General features: G+C 40.8%; 1 protein-coding gene across 2 annotated transcripts in view; it reads right to left on the minus strand.

Annotated features, from left to right (window-relative positions):
* The window catches only part of LOC147166572 (adenylate cyclase type 1-like), a 39,365-nt gene continuing 22,217 nt past the window's right edge, over nucleotides 1-17,148 (minus strand). Inside the window, exons 9-21 of one of the 2 annotated variants that reach the window (XM_086089636.1) lie at nucleotides 16,276-16,431; nucleotides 15,703-15,897; nucleotides 13,828-13,925; nucleotides 13,656-13,740; nucleotides 12,782-12,871; nucleotides 12,380-12,654; nucleotides 11,149-11,275; nucleotides 10,060-10,176; nucleotides 9,115-9,261; nucleotides 8,122-8,220; nucleotides 6,995-7,109; nucleotides 5,449-5,573; nucleotides 1-4,475 (exon numbers count right to left, since the gene is read on the minus strand). In XM_086089636.1, coding sequence (XP_085945762.1) covers nucleotides 4,146-4,475; nucleotides 5,449-5,573; nucleotides 6,995-7,109; nucleotides 8,122-8,220; nucleotides 9,115-9,261; nucleotides 10,060-10,176; nucleotides 11,149-11,275; nucleotides 12,380-12,654; nucleotides 12,782-12,871; nucleotides 13,656-13,740; nucleotides 13,828-13,925; nucleotides 15,703-15,897; nucleotides 16,276-16,431 — 1,959 coding nt within the window. In that variant the 3' untranslated portion in view covers nucleotides 1-4,145. The remainder of the gene's footprint in view (nucleotides 4,476-5,448; nucleotides 5,574-6,994; nucleotides 7,110-8,121; nucleotides 8,221-9,114; nucleotides 9,262-10,059; nucleotides 10,177-11,148; nucleotides 11,276-12,379; nucleotides 12,655-12,781; nucleotides 12,872-13,655; nucleotides 13,741-13,827; nucleotides 13,926-15,702; nucleotides 15,898-16,275; nucleotides 16,432-17,148) is intronic. The other variant, XM_086089637.1, reaches the window with a different exon arrangement.

Genomic DNA, 17,148 nt, shown 5'->3' on the forward strand with positions numbered 1-17,148 from the left:
TGACGCAACCTCCTCCTGCTTTATTGTCATCTTCACAATAATTCAATATCATCCAAGTGCAAACACGTATACAAAATGTTGTCCGTTTTTTTCCAATTCACATGAAACATCTCAATATTTAAAAGAAGAATCGAGAATATCGTTCTGAAAAAGACCACCATGTACAATAGCGAGAAATACCACAATTGCATCAAGTATGAAAATAACCGTTTGACATGGACGTATTTTACACGACGACCCCAAATGATTGTAGAAAAGTCATCATTTTTACAAACATAAAGCAAGCAATTTGAGTTATCATAAAGCCAGTCAAACATTTTCAGTCTCATAAATCACAACATCGTTCCACTCGTCATGTGTCCAAATCCCTTTTTTTTCCCTCTCTCGCCATTTGAGACGATATAAAAAAAACGCCGCTCAGTAACGGCGGGAAAAAAAAAAAATCCATTCAAGGCATTCAACAAAGAAAATCCACAGTTACTGCAGTCGCGCATTCATTGTGCTACAGCTCAACACAAACGCTTTTGATATGTTTCTAAAAAAATCGGTTGGCACGTTAGAAAACCAACTGAAGGAACCCCTCGCGCGTCATGTGCTGAAATATTGTCAAAACGTTTGTTTGTAGTTTGTACAACCGAGCTTTTTGAAGAAGACGCAGGTCAAGAAAGCACCTTACATTCAAGATGACCGCCACCAGTAGAGCGCATGCATACGATAAGATATTGAGCCCGTGTGCGTGCGTGTGTGCTACTCCACGTGGGTTCGGGTTCGAAGAATGCATGCACAAAATACCAACGGCTCCCGGGTCGTGCGCACGCCGCCGGATTTGAGGACGGCTCGTTGGGTCGCTCCGGCCGAATCAACCAAACTAAGCAGAGGCGGATTTGAAAGAAACTTGGTGTACTTGCTGATAGTCTTGACAAAAACTCTCAATCTTAAATTTGAAAGTCAATCAAAGCAGGGGGTTGGGAGCTACGGCCCCTGAATTTGGACTTTTTCTGTCAAAAGGGGTGTGGCCACCTCCAGTTTGAACCCTAATATCTGGATCTTGACAAAACACATTGTTGGAAAGGGAATTCGGGAATTCGGGCATTCGAGATATGCAATCATCAAATTGATTTTTTTATGAAATGTAATCTCTCCAAAACATAAAAAAAAGCAGACGTATATCATTTTTTTTGTTGAGCAGCAATAAGAAGTCAGTAAAGACCGTGCCACCGTTTGGCTTTACTCCCTCGCGCTAGTTAGCTAGCTCCTGTTGAATTATTAACATTGTTTTTCAGTTTCAATTTATATTTTAGCCGTTTTGGATTTAGTTATAGCTGTGTAGCTCAATGAATAGTATTGTCTATTGTATTCTTATCTGTCTCTCTCGCCTGAGAAGAGAAGGGCAACAAGTTTCTTTTACTTATTATCTAAAAGGGAGTATAGCCTAGTACCGGTCTCAGTCGGTCGAAGAGACAGGCTGATTTATTATTGTTTAAGTCTAATCTGATTTGTATTCCAGGGAACTTCTGCCTTTTTGTGAATGGGAGGAGACTTTTCGTATTCACCCACTTTTCAATAAATAATGATGTGCAGGAGAAGGAGGAACACACAATCTGAACAGAACACGGCTTGGGTGTCTTCATTTTGTGTGATCAGAAGCTTCTGATAATTATAATACCTTTGCAAAGGGACTTCTTCACCAGAATCTCACCATTCAGTTAATTGAACACTAAAGAGTAGAATACAAATATTGTCTACTTTAACACTCCCTAGCAGGTTAACAAACACCCGGGGAGCTAGCCAGCTAGATAGCTAGCACCTGGGGCTAAAGCCAAACAGTGGCATGGTTTTTACTTTCTGGACCTGAATTTGCCAACTTTGAGAAACAACCGCTCGACGCGTCTTCAATAACGAAAGCCACAAGGACTGAACGAAAGCAGGGAAGCAACTGATGAGACAAACGAGAGACACCTGGACAAGTCGCACCTGGCTGAGGTGATTGCATGACACAAGGGACCAGGATGAGCAGCACAGGTGGACATGATCAAACTTGACGAGGCATTGACAAAGGGAACTCAAATCCAAACAAAACGAAACTCAGATCGTGACACCGACTGAAAATATGCACCAATCTTCGAAATTCATCTTCATTATTGAATTCCCATTGCAACAATATCTGTTTTGTGAAGCTTGAGCAGGAGATCCAGAGTTAGATGGCCACGCCCCTTTTTGCAGAAATGCCCAACTTTGATGTTCTGTCATTCCGATTGATCTCAAATTAGAGATTTAGTTTTGGTCAAAATGTTCAGGTTTTTGTATTCTTTGACATGGAACCACCCAATGGTTAGTGTATTAGCATGCTAAGACTCCTCATAAACACCAGATTTATTTTACATATGAAAGCAGATTTTAGAGTGTAAAAATAGTCGATTTATATTAGAACAATAAAATAGGACTCTAATTCCTTTCGTACGACGGCGTATTAGGGCCATACATAAATATATATATTTTTAGAGATTTGTAAATATAGAGATTTTTTAGTAATATTCCCAGAAAAAAAAAACTCGCAAATTTGCCACTTTCTAAAGTGGCAAATTTTATTACTAAAAAATCTCTAGATTTACAAATCTCTAAAAATATATATATTTATGTATAAAAAACTCGAATTGCAAGTTCTAACGTGACAAATTTGCGAGTTTATAAAGTGGCAAATTTGCAAGAAGGCTACGCTACGTGTATTTCTTGCAAGTTTCTGAGTTTTTTTCTTGCAAATCTGCCACTTTACAAATTTGTCACGTTACAAACTTGCAATTCGAGTTTTTTCTCGCAAGTTTGTCACTTTATAAATTCACAAATTTGCTACTTTAGAAAGTAGCAAATTTGTGAGGCAAAACTGGGAAATTTGCGAGTTTCTAAAGTGGCAGATTTAAAACTATGCTATATGTATACGTTTTCTAAGTAAATCTGCCACATTATAAACTCGCAAATTTGTCACGCTATAAACTTGCATTTTTCCGAGTTTTTTTTCTCACAAATTTGCCACTTAATAAACTCGCAAATTTGCCACATTATAAACGCATTTTTTTTCTTGGAATATTCCCTCCTAATACGCCGTCGTACTTTAGGAATGCGTCACACTTACGCGATGGAGAAAAATTGTCTTTCCAAGTCATGCTTCAACTCCACAGAGATATACAGACTTGCGTGGCTAACGACGCACATTCTATTAGCTAAATGGACCGCCAGATGAAAGCAGGATCCGGCCGGCCGGCTACAGCATGCAAAGGTGAATATGTTGTTATTAGTACACAAACCGTTTTATTGCTACACGTTGACAAGGAAGAATCTGGAAGTCAAGCATGACAAGGCAAACAAACAGCAACATGACCGGAATGCAGCAGTGGCTTCATGCACTTATCTGAGCATCTCAGCCCCCCCCCCCCCCCAAAAAAAACAACCCAAGTTGACCTCACGTGCCATCCGAGGTTTACGACGGAGAGGCCTCAAGCGTACGCCGACGCCGACGCCACAATGATTAAAAGGCCATGCCCTGTTGCATTTTGGCAAGTTTATAGCATAATTACACATTTGGCTCCATCGACTTGAAAAGATGTACTGCCGCCTCTCACATATTGTCAGCGATGCGCCGGCAATAAATTTGTCTGCTGTATAATATGGATGACATCTGTAAAAGTCAACGTCAAGTCATTCCAAGCAGCCGACACTAAGGCAATATCACTCATTTGGTTTGGTTCTGTGAAAAAAAAAACGGGTCGGCTAATGCAGTTAAAGGAATTTGCCAGCTCTTGCGACAAAGAGACTCGCGTGCTACACTTTTGACTGTGCATGTTGTTATGCTAATTTTGCTGGATACACTTAAGAGCTTCCACTGAAATCCTTTTTGACCATAGAGCCTTCTGTATCCGGGTCATGACACCCTTGGTGTCAACCAACAAAAACGACTCAAGCGTGGGGGAAGTGGGGGGGGGGGGGGGGTTCCAATCGAGGCTGCCTATGATAAGTCCTGATGCAGGCTCAAGTCCAGACCTCCCGTTGGCCCTACCGACAGGAGCGGTCGTACCTCCTTCTCTGCTTCTCTCTGCTTTGCTGGCTCCGCCCTCATTTTCTTCAACTGTCCCCCCGAGAGATAGCGAACGTCACACAAGTGCCGTGGGGACAGATGGCAGGTATCTCGTGGTGCTGGTGGAGGTTGTTGGTTTAGCCATGCCGGGGCTCGGAGTCCGGACTGTGGCATAGGCGGTCACCGTGGGGGCGGGGCTTAACCTGGTGCACACGTGGCCTTGGCCCACGGTGCTTAGGCGCTGCTCCGTGTTGCGGCGCTGCTGAAGGGATTGAGACAGGCTGCAGTTTTGCCGCCGCTCTTCCAGGAAGTAAGTCAGCATCTGACCTTTGCCCTTTACGCTGACTTGGCCCCGGCAGACGAACTTATAGTGGTTTGCGATGACGCGGTAGACATCTTCTGTCACCTGAAGAAGAAATACAGAAATGTTGAAAGGATTCCTCGGGAAACATTGTCATCATGGATCTGACAGGTACGAACGACCAAGCGAGGTTCCTTTCATGTTTGTATCGTAGCGTCCGTTCAAAAGCAAAAAGTTATCTCAAGGCGCTTTGAGTTTGGAGCGGGTCTCGAACGTCATTCGTCACGCATGAAAGAAAAGTCAACCCTACGTCAGCAAGCATGACGAGCCAAGCAAAAGCTGAAGAATAACCTCAAATAGAACGGACACGTTCCCTTGAAGTATTCCTCACTGCCAAGGGTCCCAGAATATGAAAATTCATGGCTAATAAGCATCCATTTTCTGCAAGACTCCAGGGCTGGATGGTTTCTGCTTGAATTTATTTGAAGGATTCGCGCGCGCGTGTGGTTCTCATTCTCCGCTGACTTCAACCCTATTGAGAATCGTTGACGCGTTTCCAAACCTCTGGAATGCTATTCTGACATCCTGCAAAGTATTCAAGCACAAACTCTCCAAAAAAAGTTCCGTTGATGTAAGAATTTGAAATATGGCGAAAACGCACGATCCTACGTTGAAAGATGTTAAGATGTGTTTTTTGATCGAAATCACCCGTGATTTCTGTAAATATGACAAACAGTAATGACATAAAAAAAAGGACCACGTCAGTTACGGAAACTTTTCACCGATAAGAGACGGAGATTGGAATTGGAATCAACTTGAAAAGTGATGAGCTCAAACGTTGTCCAATTCTTGAGTCAGTTCAGGAACAGGATCAGACGGAATATTTTCAACATGTGACGGGATGAAAATTACGGGAAAACGCCAACAAGTGGTTATCGCGGTACGTGCGGTGTGAGTTTGGGGCGGCGCAGGTGGTATAACGTTTAAAAACAAAAAAGCTGTTGTTTGTAACATTGATTTACAGGAATCGGGATCATCATCGTTTTTGGTATTTAATGAATACTCAAGTATCGGGTACCTGTATTTTCCCTTGTACTCCAGTACTGTCCATTCTGCTCGCTACATTCACCGTGTTTCCCCAAATGTCGTACTGAGGTCGTCTGGCCCCGATGACGCCGGCTACTACGGGGCCCACATTGATTCCTGAGCACACACACAAAAAAAAAACGTGGAACGTGTTGTCGATGTAAGATTTACAGTAAATCACATAAGAATGCAAAAAAACGTAACAGATTGTTCTGGTGGGTTCGACAACAAAACGACGAATTTTCTGGTGAGCTAACAGATACACGCACGCACGCACGCACGCACGCACGCACGCACGCACGCACATACACATACTCACCCACACACACACACACACAAAAAAAAAATATATATATATATATATATATATATATATATATATTAAAAAAATAAATAAAAAAAAGAGCAATGATGATGACATTTCCGAATGAACAATACTGAGCTCTTAATAATATTTTTTTTTTTTTAAAAATTAAAAGAAATAAAAATAAAATAAAAAATAAAAATAAAAGGAAAAAAATAAATAAATAAATAAAAAATAACGACGAATGCTGCATTCGAGGAAGGTGGGAAGTCTGACTTTTCCAACTTCGCGGGGAAAAAAAGGACCCCGATTTCAGCGACCGGTTTAAATCCGACATCACTTGACAATAGCAAAACGTAATTGACGCCATCATAAACACGTTTGTCTGTTTATTTATTCTAACATCAATTTAGCAATTCATAAAAAGTAACTTCACGTAAGCCAACGTGAGTTTGACAAACTGTGTTTGAGAACAATAAACAATTCATTGGAAAACCGCCATCTTTATTGTTTCGCCTCGAACACTTTGAGGTTGGAACTGGGAGAATCCAAGTGGGATCTATCCGACTTCCCGCGTTCCTCGAATGCAGCATTAGTGAGCAAAACCTTCCTGGATGTTTTTAGTTGGTGTAAATAGCACGACCTCATTTGCATATATTTGCGCACGTGGGCGTTCTGACGGGAATTTCCTCTGTAATGAACAGAGAAAAGTGTAGAAGCTCTCGAACAGACCCCTGTGGAACGCCAACATGGCAGTCTAAAAAAAAAAGAGGACTGAACACCATTTTAAAGTGGAGAGGGAAAAAAAAAGAAAACGGTCTCCATGTTTGCTGGCCTTTGGTGTTTGCATGGTCAGGAAATCCAGTCATTTGCAAGAATTGTTCTTTTTTTTTTTTTGCCAAGTCGGTTCACACACACACACACACGAGGTGTCTCTTTTTTTGGAACCGTACAGTCTGGAGACAGGATGACAGTGTGTACACGGTGTGCTGCTGCGCTGCGACTGAACAAGCGCTCCTGTCGCAGGCTCCCTACAGGATACTCAGCACAATGGAACCCACAACCGCAGGTCCCCTCGTGACGAGTTTCCTGGACGGAACCAGCTCTCTCTGATGCATTTCCCAGCAAAGCTACCGGCAATTAGTGTCAAAAAGCGTTCAGTGCAATAGGTCAGCGTTTACGCTGGTGCGTGCGTGTGCGCGTGTGCGTGCGCGTGTGCGTGTGTTTCACTCACCTACTCTAAGGACAAAGTCATTATAAGACTGATAGTTGATTGCGTCCAGGACATCGAACATCTCAATGGCGAAATCTGCTACTGTGCATAGATGTGAAGTGAGGGAATTCTTTGCCTGAAAAACATGAAATGCACAAAGATCAAACACACGCATTCAAAATAACAAGACAGTGTCAGGCGGTTACATTTTTTTTTATCGTAATTAATCGCATGACTTCTATAGTTAACTCATGATTAATCACAAATTTTAAATGTGCAATAAAATGTAAACATTTCTCCCTAAGTTTTCAAACTCTTGTTAACATAAAAGTGGAAAAAAAAGTTACACTAGTAAAAATATGGCTGCATCTTTTGGTTATTAATACAGTAATTGCATAATCATCAAATTGAGTTAAAATTACAAACTGTTAACTGTAAAAAAAACAAAAAAAAAAACAAAAACAGTGTGATATTGATTTGTGTTGAGGTCATTTTCTGCCACTAGATGGCACAATTGCATTTGTAAGACATTGGTGACAGCTCAGTGCATTTTTTTTTCATATTATGAGCTATTGAATCTTTAACATGAAGTCATTTGTGAAATTCTGCACATTTTTAAAATTGTGAAAATACAATTAACCCCAGTCTCCACAAATATATGCATTATTGTGATGCTAAATTTGGATGTGGACGTGTCTGCTGCGTTGCAACTGGAATTCCTCTCAGTACAGGCTTTCCAAGTAAGGAGCGCTCATTAATTAGTGGCGTTAAAAAATGAGTGACAATAAAAAAAACGTAAAATTAATTTAAGATGAACGCACTCATTTTGACAATGCTAAAAATAACACACACAAAAACCTCATACAGCACGACTTGGCTATTAAGATAGCATTAACATCCACGCCCCCCCCCCCCCCCAGCTCAAAAAAACTTGTGTTGTTTGTCGTCTGTGCATTCTTGATGATTGCAGACGGTTCTGATGCCACAGAGGCCAGTAATCCCCCAAAACGGATTTGCGGACCGAAATGTGTGAAAAGTGCTTTTAATACCGTCAACAAAAACGAATGGAAGACTTTCAAGAAAAGTGAAGAGTCTTTTTTTGAGCACCACCAAGTGTGACGATGAAAGAGTCGATTCCGAATGCGTACCTTTGAGCCAGTTGTCGGGACGAGCCCCACAGCAGCCATGTACGTGCTGCCAATAGTCTTGATTTTCTCAATATCCCGGTAACACTCTTTGTCCATCAGCTAAAAAAGACAGACGGGGAAATGATTAGCAGCGCAAAATATAACTCATTCACTGTCAGCCATTTTCACTGAAGCAACCCCCTTCACTCCCGCCTGTTTTACTGGATTTTGACTGAGTTTGCAAGGCCCACAGAATATTGTGTTCTGTTGCTATAAAAACATGGAACCCCCCCCCCAAAAAAAAGATAAGCGTCTTTTCTTTCATCAGGAAAAAAAAAAGGATATTTATCTAATTAGTATTAGAACATAGCTAAGTTTCTTTATTATTCACAAATCTGTTTAAAACAGTGGGGGGGGGAAAGCTTTTTTGCAACATGGCCCTGGTTGATCTCTTATGCTCTGCCGCCAACTGCTGGCCGTTTTTTGCAATAAGGAAACAACTGCTTTAAGCATCCTCTTCAGGTCAGAGGCTGCATCAAAGCCTTCTGTGTGCTCTAGCATAAAAAAAAACCACATAACGTATAAATAACATAAAAATAAGTTTTTGAGACCATGGCAATATTTAAAATAGAACGTTTTTATATGTTTTTGGGAGCACATGAGTTAACGTGAACAAAAGCTTTAAATTGCAACAATAGGACACAGTTGACATCTCTTATTTTCTCTTGTCCCAGAGACTGAAGTTTCTGGCAATGTTTTCAAAAGCATTCAAATGTTATGGTAATTACGTGAGCAGCAGAACACAAAGCGTTCGGGTTGATGGTGTGTGCTTATACCTCTATCTATTCAAAACGGTGTCCCTCAGGGGTCCCGACTGGGTCCCATTTTATTGGCCATTTATTTACATGTTGTAAATTGTTCAGCGTCATCTTTAGCGAGAAGATGTTGCAATGCGCCGCTGTTGTTATTCAGATAAAATCTGAATTTGAATTCAAGGTCAAATCTTGCTTTCACCTCATCAAAGTCAGCAATGATCTCGTTGAGCAGCCTCAGACACTCGACGCCCATGTTGTTTCCATCCAACTCGATGTAGAAGTCATTGAAGTTGGCGATGGAAGCAAACAGGACTCCAACCTGAGCGTAGGACTGGTAGTACAAGTCCTGACGGGGATTCATACAAACGGTTCCAAAATCAGCCATTTTGTGACAGTCGGACATCATTTCAAGTGCGACTCCTCCTTCTGCGTTTTTAATCTATTTTGGGAAATTGTTTGCTGTTTTTACGACTCGATTCCTGTCGAAATGACTCAACAGAATTAGAAGAAAAGTGTGACGGATGTATTTAATCTTGTATTTCTAATCCGTACTCCTCAAATGCGTGAAAAATTATCAACTTTGGCAAAACATGACGTCAATCATTTTTCATTGTTGGAAATATGGGAAAAGATGTCGTAAAGGAAATGCGTCAGAGTTTGCTGACGGCCGAGTGCCGTCCTCCCAAATGTTTCCAAATGTTTTCAAGTCACAGTTGCTGCCATGTGAATACAGTGCACGCTTGAACTTTGACCCAGAGGAACAAGAGGAAGCCCTTTTTTTTTCCTGAAAGGGACACCGCGGTGCGTGCCAGAAACTTCCTTCCTGACTCGCAATCTGAGCCTGAGGAGGGTCCGCCTTTCTCTGATGCAACTTGACAATTTTAATGAATCCCACAAAAAATGAACAACAAAGCTTAATTGTCGGAAGGGGGACGCCATTTTTCATCAGTGCGACCTGAGAGCTACTTCTTGAGTAATAATCATGCAAAAAGCTACCAGTTCGATTTTGGCTGCTTTTCCATTTTTCACTGTCGCTCGCTAATCACTACATTTTGTGAGCATCAAGCGAGCTTTCGCGAGAGCGAGCGGGCGAGGTTTTGACGCGAACCTTTGAGCCTGCCTGAACACGTCTGACGATGCTCACCATGTTCCTGGGGTTGGACATGAGGAAGTGCTGAGCCACATGTGCTGGCAGCAGGTTGAACAGGATCCTCTTGTTGTCCAGTTTCACCTTCTCCATCTCGTCTCGCTCCTCTTCTGCCTGGCCACCAGCAACCGTCACACACACACAACACAAGTGGGGGGGGGGAAATCATGTCTCATTGTAACTGAGCTTTGGTAGTAATTGCGTGTTCTTTTCACTAGGGGGAGGTGAGGAGTTACTTTTCATGTGCACATTGTGATGGACTGAAAATGCAAGTGCAGTCCTTTTCATTTCCCACACAATTGTGAACACGCAGAAATCATTATATAATTAATTGCATTAAGCATTTTTTTTAATGTGTGCATAATAACTTCACATCAATAAATTGAAAACATTTCATCAACTCTTTTATAAGCAGTACTATTCACTTCACCCCTGCAAATGTCAGTGAAAAATTCAAGGGCATTTTTATTTTATTAGTATGTAAAAAAAAAAGAAAAAGAAAAAAAAAGTGGGCATTAAAGTCTAATGAGTATTCACATACGTTTATAACATAAGTGTACTAATACATATCACATATGGCATTTGGTAGATTATTTGAAACATGAACTATATTCCCACTAATCCGGTGATATGTCGTACAACATATTGGCATTACATAAGATACCCTGAAACTTTTCCTACATCGTCATGTTCACCCCCATTTTTTTAATAATAATAATAAATAAATAAAAATATATATATATATAAAATAATAATAATAATTAGAAAAATACTTTATTTTAATTTTATTAATGTATTTATTTAATTTTATAATTATAATAATAATAAAAAAATATTTTATTTTTATTTTTATTTATTTATTTATTTTATTTATTTTTTAATTTAATTTAATTTTACCTTGTGTTGTTTCTAACTGTTGTGACCTTGAGTGTCCAGAAATGCGGCTATAAATAAAATGTTTTATTATTATTATTATTATTACCATTATTATTATTATTACAAAACTAAAATCAAGGTGCGATAAAAAAAAATGTAACGTAATATATCACGATATTTCGAGTTGCTGGCCAGACGTAGTGCACACACCTGAGTTGCCCACAGGTAGTCGAGACGCAGCTTGAGGTCGAGCTGCCTGGAGTGGAGAGCCAGCGCTCCAGAGAAGAGCAAGACAGCCAACACGGGATCGGAACCGCGAGTGTGTAGAAAGCCGGCGCTGAAAGGCAAGAGCAGCAACAATAATATATCATCCATTCATCCCTTTTATAAACCACTTGTCCTCAGGTGTGCCGGCTTACAACCTGGCTACTTAGCTACTTAGCTGATTAGCTAACTGAATCAGCTAATAAAAAATACTTATTTATTTCCAAATCCATACTATGGTCCATCCTAAGAGCATATTCTAGGGCTGTTTTCCCCCCTCCCCCTTTTAGGGTTTCCTTTTTTTCCCCATCTGAGATCTCGAGCACCGTTTTGGGTGAACCGTCAGACTTCCTGTTCTGTCTCCTGTTGGGTCTTTTTTTTTTTTTTTATGTCTCTTGGATGTGTTGTATTTTTATTGTATATGTTTTGCTCCTCGTGGTGCAATGTCAATAAAGCTACCATGATTCCAATAAACAAAGTTTAATATAAAATTGAAACCGTTTTTACATTTTAAAACAGGGAACCGAATTACCGCGGCCTGACAAATGACAAGATGTGTGATGCAGGAAGCTGCGTCATCATTTGTAATACTCTCGCTGTACTTCCACATGTTTCAGATCTATCACATGTCAACAGGTCAGTAATGGTTCTCTTAAATGCTCCTTAAAAGTTAGCTTAAAGGTCTTATTTATGATTGCAGCAGTTGACCATGGAATAACTTCACCAAACTATATTGACGACGGGAAGCGTTATTTATTTATTTTTGTATTTATTTATTTATTTTTGTATTTATTTATTTATTTTCGTATCTATTTATTTTTTGATGTATGTATTTATTTATTTATTTTTCGATTTTTTTTTGTTTAGTTAGTTAGTTATCTATTTATTTATTCTTCAATGTATTTATTTTTCAATTTTTCAATTTTTTAATTAATTGATTTATTTTTCTATGTATTTATTTTTGTATTAATGAATGAATGAATGAATTAATTAATTTATTATCAAACTACAGTATGTTTGATCCACTTTCTAAACCTTCATTGCAATACAATTAGACAAGTACTATTATTTTCAACTGCTGATCCATAGAATGAAAAAGCAAAGAAGGATCATTTGATGACACACGGACGTACATCCACCGTTCTGAAACCGACGGCCAATGGCCGTTTTTTCTTACCCGACAGCGTGACGATAGCCAGTGGTCTCCATGACGACGGTGTAGGTGACAGACAGGAGGAGCAGCAGCAGGATTTTTGGCAGCGAAGACACTCGGAGGTAGGGGACGATGGTGAGCGTCCCGGCCAAGCAGGACAAGAGCGCGTACGCCATGCTCGGACCCGCTCTGTCCGCAGATGTGACGTTCGGGGCTCCGACGCCAAACGCGTCTGCGGGAGAATCCTGCACAGAGTTGTTGCTTCTGACTTGAACCGGACCCCAGGGAATAAATCCGACCTGGAAACATTTTGACAGAGACAACAGCAAAAAAAGTTGAGTTGGTGCCGGAGACTCGAATTGAGCGCGTTTTTTTTTACCGATGCTTCGTTTCAAAACGGAGCCGCGAGCGACTCGTGCGACTCACCATGCAGGCCTGCGTGACGGAATACGAAAGCAGGACCAGGAAGACGCACACGACGGTTCGTATCTGGATGGTCAGGCAGCCCGGTTGGCACTGGCCGGAAAAGAAAGAGAAAGATTCACCGAGTACGACGGAAGAGGATTAAGGCCAGCGAAGAGAAAAAAAGATGTTGGCAGGATGCTGACTTTAAAGCGAGTATTCTCACTTTATTTTCTCAGAATTCGGATTTAGAATTCTGAGATTAAAGTGAGAATCATGCCACTTTTTTTTTTCCGTAGAAAGGAGTTGACAATTCAAAAACCAAAAGTGTTGACGTCTTGTGCTCTATTTTTGCTACGTAGCAATCTATAAGCAGACGTTGTAGCGGGAACTTAATTGAGAGGAATGTCATTATAATGTCATGATTCTAAAATGAGAGTTTAGCCCCCGCTGGAGGCTTCATCAACACAACCAGCTCAGTTTAACGGGATCCAATAAAACAAGATGAATGCTGGGTAGAAAATAACAAATAAAATAAAATCTAGTTATGAGATACTTCATTAAATTTTTTTGACGGAAAATTATTTTCATCAGTAGATGAAAACCTGAGCTGTTCATAATGCAAACGCCTGCAAGCCTCTGGCCAATGGTTTTCAGTCTGGATTCGGGTTCGAATTTCTCGCCGCCCGCCTGCGGATGTGACGTCATGTGCGCTTTTGCGTACGTGAAGAAGGCACAATGCAGTTTCCTTTTTCGCCACAGGTGGCAGTAGCGATTTGAAATTCAATTTCCTGCATTCAGTTTGAACATGATCGAAGGCAATTGGAAATGAGCTGGAATATGCAAATTGGAAGGAAGGAAACGGAATCTTGATCAAAGTTTTGTAAGAATTTCCTACCTGAACACTGCTAAGATGGAGGTACATGACGCAGGCCACATGAAAACAAACACACAACACCAACAGGAGCAAAACCAGCATCCCCCTGTCAGACAAACAGCAACATCCCACTTTTGTCATTAAATCCAGTGCAACATTTCGACGATATGCAAGTATCAAGCAAGAAACGTACTGTGGAATCATTAACAGATAGATGAGGCCAAAAAAGGCCGCCAGGATCAAAGAGACAATCACCGCGCCGATGAAATGGTCGTCGCACGTCTGGTTGTACTGAAAAAAAAAGGACGGAAAGAGAGAAACACACGCCAGGAAGAATTCATTCATCTTTTTCAGATCCGATACAACAAATATGCTCAAAGTATATCAAAGTATTTAAAAACGTATTTATACGTTTTTTGGTTTGAATGAGTTACATGTAGCAGTAAGGAACTTTTCAACCTTAATAAAACATTTTCATAACTCTTCTGATGAAGCATCCTCTTAAAACGAGTTGAACGGTACCTTTGCCATGGCCTGAGGGGGTTTGTATCATTTTTACTGGCGCACAAAAAAAACACAAATATGCTGACTGCTTGATGGCAAACGTCACTTCCCCCTTTACACATTTGAATGTCGACACACACACAAAAAAACTCGCAATGCGCTTGTCCTCATGAGAAATGTGGTCTTCCTTCAGTCGTAACATTACCGCTTATGTCCATACGGGCGGCGACATAATCAACATAAACTGAAAGTTCAGTGTACTTTGATTTAGTCATTTTAATAAGCAGATTTTGTTCTCTTTACTTTGCCAATGTCTCCAGTTGTTTCTGTTAATGCTTGTAGATGTTGCACGTTGAATTGCACTGCCTTGCTAAAGACGGCAATAAGATTTGAAAATGCCAAAATCATCAATCATGTTTGTAACCCCCCAAAAAGGCGTGTTGTGTGTCTCATTTGTTGCGCTGTGGCTTCTACCCACGCACACGCAGGAAGAAGATCACGTGTGCTTCCGAGACGTTCCCAAATCATTATCTGCAACCCCTCCTGAGAGGGTGGGTGGATTACTCAAACACACACACACACACACACACACACACAAAGATGTCACAGGCTACAAGCGTGGGTGCAAGGGAGAAAAAGGAAACAAATTAGCGCGGTGTATGTGGTGAAAAAAAATAGGGAGGGGTCGAGTGGACCTTGGAATGGGGGAAGTACAGTATAAGTTGATTCCAGAGCTGTCAAAATGAATCCATTAATCGACAATTCATCTATTATCACATTAACTATTTTAATAATCGAGGATGGAGCCATTTTTGGAATTGTAAATTGCCCAAATCCTCTGATGTCAACATATCAACAATAATTGTTGGCTGATTTCTGTCGTCCTTGATGAAAGGAGACTGATTATCTTCTGTGTTTCATCAAAATAAGACATTTTCAAACATTTGCTCTGACTTTGGAAAACAATGACCGAGCTGGTAACATAGCACAACATCAACCCCCCCTTTTTTTTAATCACTATACGAATACCAAGTACGAAATAAACACCAAGCACTGGTTATAAGTTATCCCATATTTACTCTTATGAAAATAGATTATAGATAATTGAACTGTTGAACTTTCAGTGCCGAAGAAAAACATTCTTATCTGCACAATGATATCCCTGATGGTTTTAATGTTGCTGCTGTGCCCCCCTCCCCTTTAGAGCAGCAACGACTGTGTAAAAAATTAATAAAAAGAGAGGGCTGGGCAGAATGTGCTTCAGAGCGGAAGCAGATCGTAACTGTGCACATCGCTGTCCGTTCTCCTGGCGAGCAAAAATAATCCAAGTCGCTTGTCTTCCTTCCTTGTCTGTTGTTTATTAAATGTTCTAGGTTGACTAAATCTGACAGTCATCAGGGAGAAAATTGCTTTTGTAATACATTTTAATGTCAAATTCAAATGAATCAGATTAGTTAATTAATCAATTGAATAATCGATTCTAAAAATATTCGATAGTGACAGCACTAGTTGATTCCGTATGCTTGGTAACATTCGTCCAAGTTTTTTTTTTGTGCGTCCTTACCCTGCGCTCCCTGTCTGTGTTGCGAAAGACCAAAGTGACGGAATTGAGATCGGATGTCCTCGATTCAGTCTGGCGGGCTTCGATGAGGCGTCCGATGTAGCGGTTGACTCGTGTCGCCGGCGAGTGCTGGATGGTGGCAGCTGAGAAAGACGTCCGACTCCTTAACTTCTCCGACGCCGTCCTTAAAGCTCGCCGCTGTCACACGACGCACACATGAATGCGATCATTATGTCCATCGATCAAAGGCGGGGCTGGACTGGTACAAAAAAAAAAAAAAACAGCTCTGGCATGTTTGACTTAGGCAGCCCAACTAACATGTAGTTCTGCCACTGATGTTTATTGACATTTATTGATGTTTCAGTTTGTTATCTATATTCGAAATGGATCCCTCTTAATTTGTTGCCCAGTCTTTTGGGGTAAAATGTGGGAAAATAATATGTAAAAAAACGCTGCATCTGCCCCAAAATAAGGCGGGCCCACCGGGCCTCTTCCCTCTATACCAGATGGCCAGTCCAGCCCTGTTTCTCAATCTGATCTTGGAGACTTGAACGTCGTGGAGCAGAAGCGCCTCACCTTGTCATCATCCTCGCAGGTCATGACATTTGAGAAGGGGATCTCGGCCTTGAACATCTTCCTGCAGTGCATGAGCTGCACGAGCAGGTAGCAAACCGTCTTGAACTTCATCCTCTTGGCTGGTTTGATGTCAGACAGAATTAAGCCAGGAAAGATCTGCAAAAGTCAGAGCCAGTTTGAGACGTTCCTAAATCTTAGCCTGCAAAGATTTTGTCCGTTTTACACAAAATGGAAATATATTAGGGGTGTAACAAAAAACGGAAAATCTTTTTGGGATTTAAAAGATGCGTGTGCATCGAAAAGAATCGTTCCACTTTGAAATATATCAAAATATACTTTGCGGCTTTGCGGATTTTTTTAGTGCAATTTTGCAATCTTTTTTATTTTTATTTTTATTATTGCTTGCTTGACTTCCCCAGAATAATAAAATAACATTAAAAAAAAAAAAAACTCCCAAAGCTATAAAACACTAAACAGCCCTTGAGCGCATTTTCCTCATTATAATTTATTCCTCCCTTTTTTAACTGTAACCTTGTTAATAATCATCGATAACATCTGGCACACATAAAGGTCACGCCTTGCTAGCGTTAGCATGCCTTCAAATGTGGCAGAAGAAAATGTAAAGCATAAACGTCGACTCGTCTCATTCATGCAAGCAAACGCGTGGCGGTTTGACTGTAAACGGCGAAGGAGCGATGTTCAAATGCGTGCGTGCGTGCGCGCGTGCGCGTGCGTGCGTGCGTGCGCGTGCGTGCGTGTACTGTGCACATGTTCAGATGATGGCCAGATAGTGTGTGCCAGCTTATCACATGGCCTGCCTCCCCCTCTGCACCAGAGGATTAACTATTACACCACTGACAGATGTGTCACCTA

Source organism: Leptonotus elevatus, chromosome 11 (genome assembly GCF_054856555.1).
Source record: "Leptonotus elevatus isolate MCC_2025b chromosome 11, RoL_Lele_1.0, whole genome shotgun sequence".
In the NCBI taxonomy this organism is placed as follows: domain Eukaryota; kingdom Metazoa; phylum Chordata; class Actinopteri; order Syngnathiformes; family Syngnathidae; genus Leptonotus; species Leptonotus elevatus.